A 7357-nucleotide genomic window follows, 5' to 3' on the forward strand; every position below is an offset into this window, starting at 1 on the left:
ATGTCTGCTTAACATCATTGTTTTCTATTTAAGAGATTTACATTTTTCTGAACAACTATGGAATTTTCTTCGTTTCATGTGTTACGATAAATGATACGTTTATTGCTCAAATTACCGGCTACGGTGCCAAGCTGACTCTAACTGTATTCAAGTTGATCTGAAATTACTGTAATTTCACAGTTCCTTGATTAAATCCTAATCCTTCAATGAAATATGTTGTTTCACGTGCGTAAAAATATAATCAACTGTAAGTTTCACTTCGTTATTAATTCTATACACACACGCACATGCACATATATATAATGTTTTTAAATCTTTTGCATTGTGTTAGATGAAAAATGTATCTTTACATCTAACCGTAGAAAAATATTTTCATACAATATTTTGACTTCCTTATTAAGACATTAAAATTATTATTACATATATAAGTTAAACTAATGTTATCTATTACTTACGAAAAATTTAGATCCACTCTAATATATCACGTAGCATGTGTAAAAAATTATTTGCAGGTTACAAGGAAATATTGCAATTTTGAGAATGACGACTTCTTAAAGATAAGATAAATGTGATATGATACACGTACGTGCAAAAATTAAGTACTTAACGTAATCTGAAAATTTCCAATTAAAAATATAAAATAATCATAGTGTGTAAGAGATTCCTTGTATTTACTTTGTCCTATCTTTGTCGAGTTAATTCGTCGATTTTTATTAATAAATACTTGGACTTATTAATGCTACACATTATATCATTTTGTATGATCTTTAAAACATTATATTCGTCGCTTTTTAACTTTTAAATTTCTTTAAATAATAAATCTCCTAAGCAGTTATAATTTATCACCACTAAATTTCTTAAATATATGAATTTCATAAAATTTAATAAGAGGTAAGCTTTCATCAACAATTTTGGCATAAAAGACGTTCGAGAGAAATATATTTTTATTGCGTGATCTAATAATTCGTAATCATGGTTAATTTCATTTTTCATCTTTATTTAACTATTTTGGCAACAGTAGCGAAAATATGTTTGATGGTTCTGAAGAACAATGCAAGTGCGTTATTACAAAATTATTTTTTCGTTGACAGTAATCAGTTTTATTTAATATTTTTTGATGGTAGATTAATGATTATGATTGTGATCATTTCGTAAAAACTAGGTATTAAAAATATCAAAATATAATAACATTTCGTTTAAAAAATATTTTAATGAAATTGATAACAGATAGTTCTTCAAGAATCTTGTTCTGCGGTAGATTCTCTGTAACCGCTCTTAGGTTCTCTTCGAAGTTCTCTGATCACAATCGATCTACTAGAACCAACTGGTTGAATATCTGAGTCTTCGTCATCGGTCGAGTGCCCGTCATAAACTGTGTACCTCCGTCGCCTTTTTTTTGAGTTCGGTGTTTGCGGTCTGGGTCGAATTCTTCCGCTTCCTGATTCTACAGAATCACTTATCACGCTTTGCCTTCTGGCTCTACGTGCCATATAGGCTCTAGAATTTCTCTGATTCTGTGGTAAAACGGTTTCGCTGTTATCGACGGAGGTAGTTCTTTCTCTTCTGATTCTTTCGTGTCGTCGCTCTTCCCTTCTAAGCAAATCATCCTCACTCTGAATTCTCTTCTTTGCTCTCCTTGTTCTTCTATATTTATATCTTATGTTATCAGCAGAACCCATAACACGCACAGAACTTGTTTCTACTGAAATGTCATCCAAATTATCTAACGACCGGGCTAGTCTTGGCATTTGTACTGCTTCTTCGTAACTAGGTGGTCCTATTAATTCGAGAGGATGGATTCTTGGTTCTGGTGCACGTTCCAAATGTTGTTCTTGTTGCTGTTGTTGCGTTGCTTGGTTCCTGTTGAACAATCAACAATTACTTTTTCTTTTCGCGATAAAAATATATTTAATAAAAACGATTTAATTGAATTGAGAGTAGATAATTGAAATGAGATTAGACAAAATCAATTAAACATTTGAATTGTTCTCTCGATAACTTTAGAAGAGATTTCATCAATTATGTTAAATGTACCATGATAACTTTTATTAAAATCATTGAAATTTTTCTAATAATATGGATTTTAAATGAATACAACTTTCGAAAAGAGACACTTAGCTTTTGTAAATGAGATTTATAAAGGATTGTTAAGTATACAATCGTTAATTTATAACCGCAACTATACTTTGATCTTTTTAAATAAACTTATTTCATTGAGGTAAAACAGATTTCTAATTTATTGTACATAGGTAATATCGTAATTTGTACAGATTGACAGATGCAAAATGATAATTAAGAAACAATGAAAATGTTCTTGAACTGTAATTTTAAATTTTGTAATTAATATCACTATATCGGAAAATTGCAAAAAATTATTTGTATAGTTCTGGTTTTCGTAATTTTAAAAGAAAATTCTTTTCTATCTGTTTTATCTTTAGGGAAAACACTTTATTTATTTAAAACAGATTGCTTATAAATTTTTAACTCTTTTTTTAGAATAGTTATTTTGCTTTCTATAGTCGAATAATTTCTTAATAGCACAACCCGTTTGAATTGAAATACTTTCGTGATTATTATCGTCAGCGTTAAATGGATAAGTAATCATTTCAAATTAGATATTCATAATATCGTATATAAAAAATTTCAATATAATATTTTTTATTCTTAGAGAGTTTTTGTGTAGTTAAGTTTATAAATCATGTAAATCTGAATTCTTTAAAAGAGTCTACCTCACCTTCTTTGCCTTAATAGTCTTAAAGTTTCCAATTGCTGTCTTTGTTCGATAGCTCTCCTTTTAATCTTCATCATATGTCTGATAGATATGAAACTTCCACATAAAACAACGATCGTAAGAATAATGAGCATCACAAATCCCCAGGTTCTGTCCTTGTTGTAATAAACAGATCCATTCCATACGTTGAAACAAGCAGTTAGCCAGGTATAACCAGATACGTTCGATGGACTTTGACAAAGCAAAGTTTGTTCCACAGTTTTTGCTGGTCGTTCAGTTAGGAAAGCATGCAACGCGTATAAGTCCTTACAGTCGCAACGCCATGGGTTATCCTCTAATTTTATGTTGTTTATATCTGGATTGTTTCGAAAAATTTCTGGATTTATAGCTTCTGTCAAACGATTTCCTAAAAATTTAAGAAGTTTGCTATCATTAAAAAAATTCGAATAATTCTAAATATTATCAAAACAATTGATCAACAACTATTGTTTGAGCAAATTAGTAATTGATTATTTAATTTTCCTTGCTACCTCTGTATCATAAATTAATTGTGATAAGATGCTAATTAAAATTAACAGTAATCGTTTAAAAAATCTATTGATTATTTAGTTTGGAAAATTAACGTCTACGATGTATTTCGATTGATCGATTTATACACGATACACGAGCAGGTAAATCATTAAAGAGATACGTTTCAAAAATACTTGAAGATCTCAAGATAGTTGTGGTAGCAGATCTATCGATAAACTAGTAAAAATCAAACCTGATAAGTCGATTCTCAGTAGTTGCGGTAACTGAAGAAACGTATCGTTGAGCAACTCGACTATTCTATTTCGCCCTAAATCTAAATTCTTCAGTGATGTGGATTTTAATTTTGCTGGAAGCCTTTGTAGTCGATTATCACTCAAAATAACGCTCCTTATTTTTGGCATGTTTGCCAAGAAATTTCCATTTAAATCACTTATCAAGTTTGACGATGCGTCCAACGTTGCTACCGTTGACGTGAAGTTTGGAAGCTCGTACAAAACGTTGTAGGATAAGTTGAGCAATTTGAGTTCAACATTTTCGTGAAATGTCAATGGGTGAATCACTTCCAAGTAATTGGCAGACAAATCTAATACTTGCAGTTTCACTAAACCCTCGAACGTGCTCATATTCAATTTTTCAACTCCATTCGCGTTAAGGTAGAGGAAACCGAGTTCTCTATTTTTAGCGAAGATTCGGTCCGGTAGCATGCGAATCATATTGCGGGATAATCGAGCCTGAGTCAATAAGGGAAATCCGTGTAGGCCTGGCCTATCCAGATTACATCTCGACACGTCCAGCTTCTTTAGTTTCGAGTGTGTCAATGTCGAATTTCTGAAAATAAAATATTCACGATATTGTTTATGTAAGTGTAAAATACGGTAACATACTCAACTGTTAAAATATTAAATTGAATTTCATTTATCATTTCTTTTTCTTTTTTATTTTTAAAAGTTAAAGACGAAATAGTTATAAGGATACCAATTTTTATATCTTTACACAAAAACAATATTTCTTATGGAGTTCACTACTCCTTACTTGTATTACTTTCTCATAGGGGGATGTAACATCTTCATAATTTTAATAGATTTAATAGTATAATAAGAATAGAGAAAGAATAGAAAAAGGCTGGTGTATATAATATGATAATAATTTGGTAAGAAAAGAAACTAATGCCTCTTAAAAAATATTATGTTCTAAATCGTATAATATTAATTTGAAGAAGAAATTATAAAATTTCGTTCGTTCTCTAATTAAAATTAGAATAACGGCTGCAAATTTAATTAGTTGCGAATAATTGTCTTCGTTCTTACGGTTTCTTATTCTTTTCAACGCCATCGTGTAATGTGACATGTTCTTAATATTTCTTATATTTGTATAGTAAAAAATGGACTTTTTATGCGAATAACGACGTAACGATCATACTGTACAATAATGCGAACGTAACTTGATATCGCAACCAGAGTTGCAGAAACAGTTACACATGTAAAACCATGATTTTAATTTTTTGTTTTGGATATTTCTCCATAACCGAAACTGAATCATCTTTAGTATTACGATTAATTCTCAAACGTTGTCTTCGGCTTAAGGAATAGTTTCTTTATTTTTTTTTATTATTTTATTTTGGTTTTTTACAATTTGTCCTTATGGACATTTGGTAAAGTGTTATATCTTATTGGTGAAAAAAAAAAAAAATAAAAATAAATATAGCATGTGGGTGGCTACCCCCAGCGGAGTGCCAGCTTCGTTTTTTCTAAGTTATATCTTTTATGTAATATGGAATAGTTTCTTTGTTTAGAATTTCGATCGCTTACCTCGTGCTGTAGACTAAGGTAGGATTGTTGGACAGTCGAAGCTCTTCAAGCGCTGGAAATCCATTGAAAGTATCGGGTCTTAAGTAATTTAAGAGACAGTCAGACATATCGAGCCACTGTAATTTTGGACTCCATGTGTTGTCAATGTTTTTCAGTGGGTTTCCCATTAACGTAAGCATAGTCAGTGCTGGTAGATTATCCAACGATGTATTAGTGAGTTCCCGTATCTCTGTTAAATGAAAAAGTATTAAAAACAAAATCGGTGGTTAACAATTAAAGTTTCTTCTCAAAGACATATTTACATCGACGAATAAATTTACAGTGTCCTTATACGTATTAAATATATTACTTAGCTATTGTCGCTTTCAATGAAAAAATTAAACAAATAAATCTTCCGAATATTAAACAAAATTTAGTTGGTACTTGTATTTGGAATTTCGAATTTTATATCTTTGAAAATTTATTTGAAATAAAAGCCTTGGAAGATTCATGTTTACAATGAACGGAGAATAATTTAAGAGTACGTAACAAGTTTATTATGAAAGTATTCATATAATTAATGAAATATAATTGTACCGCAGTAACTAGCATCCAAAGCCTCGATACTGGCGCTCATTAATCCCTCCAATTTGGATAATGGATTTGTGGATAGGTGTAGAACCGTTAACGATGGTAGTTGTCCTAAGGATCTGATGTCAACGACGTCTTTTATGTTGTTGCCGCTTAAATCCAATCGTCGTAAACTTTTTAAAGACCTTAAATCCTCGGGCAACGAACTTAATTTATTTCTTGCTAAATTCAGGTATTGTAAATCTGTGAGTCGCGTAATGTCATCGCTGATATTCGTTAATAGATTGTTGGATAAATTTAATTGTTCTACCTGAAACATAATTAAAAAACGATTGCCAAAAAATAGTTAATAAATCGTTCTTTAAAACGTTACCAATATCGAATGCACATTCTTGTAACTGGTATGTCATCATTTCTTGTACGTAACGTTTTATGATCAATACACGACATCAATCTATAAAAGATTATTGCTCATATCTCATAAGATTGAAATCCATTGTGTCCAAAGTTATTATAGATAATATAAAATTTCATGTGAAATGCTATTTATAATATCAGAATAGAATTTATATAACGTTGATTGATTCTTGAAGCAAAAACGTATTAACGATTCGAACGAAACATTTCGAACATGTGTATGCATGCATATTTTCATACTGCAGTACTTCTACGTACGTTGACATTGCTACTTTTACATAGTTCGACATATTTTTTTTTACATATTTTGATATATGTAATACTCTTTGTTAGATATTCGTTAGATACTCATTTTCTTTCTCTACCGGTACATTTGTAGCAATGACTCATTCTCGGTTGCTTTTTTAACGCGATCATTAACGCGATAAAGCATAGAAAGTGTCTGTTACACCGCCATTACCAACACTCGCAAACACTTTTTCTCTTCGTTCCAACACTACGAAGATGAATTCGTTATTAGCTTAATCCTACAGAGAGAATTCACCTACCACGTCGCTTATATTTTCAGGAAACACTTCCAAGCCTTGTTTTGAACACATGACAGTTCTTGGTTGTTGGCTGAGGTGGCACAAACATCTCGTAGGGCAAGTACTTTGACACATCGTGATCGAGAAAATTCCTAAGTACGTGGCTAACAAAGATAGCAAACCATGAGGCGACATTATCCGGTCCTTCATATTGTCTACTATCATACGCGATCGCGTGAACTTCCATAGAAATCACATTTTCATTCGGAAGCGGACTCCGATTCCTGTTAATAAAAACGTGGTAGGAATTTCTATGTCAACTTTCGATTGTGCATTTTCACTGTTCTTTTCTTTGAAGTTTCGTGGAATGAAGATGGACAGTCACGGATCAATGAGTGGGCCAACAGTACTCGGAACCGTCCTGAAAACTACTGAGTACTTATCTTTGATAAGTAACGTGGGATATGCCACATGATATCTCTGTAAGATAACTGGCGCGTACAACGAGGTGTGGAGAACATTATTTCCAGTGATAGTAGAAAAAATCCAAGTGATATATCGACTAATGCACCTGTTATTCGTCTAAAAAATTACGACCATCATTATATATGAATTATTTACATTTACTGGAACAAATTACCAGGTGCTAAAATTTGAAGAGTGGAAAGTACAAAAATTGAATATTTAAAAAATCATTAGAAAAGTACTGCTACCTATTGTTACAAATATACCATATTTTTCCATACATTTTATTGTGATGAAAGAAAGTATAG

General features: G+C 31.3%; 1 protein-coding gene across 1 annotated transcript; it reads right to left on the reverse strand.

Annotated features, from left to right (window-relative positions):
• Positions 1-1190: 1190 nt before the first annotated feature.
• On the reverse strand, positions 1191-7038 carry LOC132909152 (leucine-rich repeat-containing protein 15). Its single transcript, XM_060963755.1, has 6 exons — positions 6602-7038; positions 5647-5946; positions 5071-5299; positions 3495-4090; positions 2735-3137; positions 1191-1860 (listed from the first exon to the last, which is right to left on the reverse strand). Exons 1-6 carry the CDS (start codon positions 6807-6809, stop codon positions 1236-1238), a joined length of 2361 nt encoding a protein of 786 aa, XP_060819738.1. The 5' UTR covers positions 6810-7038; the 3' UTR covers positions 1191-1235.
• Positions 7039-7357: the final 319 nt, after the last annotated feature.

The sequence above is a fragment of the Bombus pascuorum genome, chromosome 7 (genome assembly GCF_905332965.1).
Source record: "Bombus pascuorum chromosome 7, iyBomPasc1.1, whole genome shotgun sequence".
Classification (NCBI taxonomy): Eukaryota; Metazoa; Arthropoda; class Insecta; order Hymenoptera; family Apidae; genus Bombus; species Bombus pascuorum.

Excerpts from the sequence above, each read along its gene's own strand:
- LOC132909152 (XM_060963755.1), bottom strand. The coding sequence starts at position 6,809 with ATGATAGTAGACAATATGAAGGACCGGATAATGTCGCCTCATGGTTTG. Across the intron at positions 5,947-6,601 it reads AAATATAAGCGACGTGGTAG|AACAATTAAATTTATCCAAC; the intron begins GTGAATTCTCTC and ends TGTTTCAGGTAG. Across the intron at positions 1,861-2,734 it reads AGACTATTAAGGCAAAGAAG|GAACCAAGCAACGCAACAAC; the intron begins GTGAGGTAGACT and ends ATTGTTCAACAG.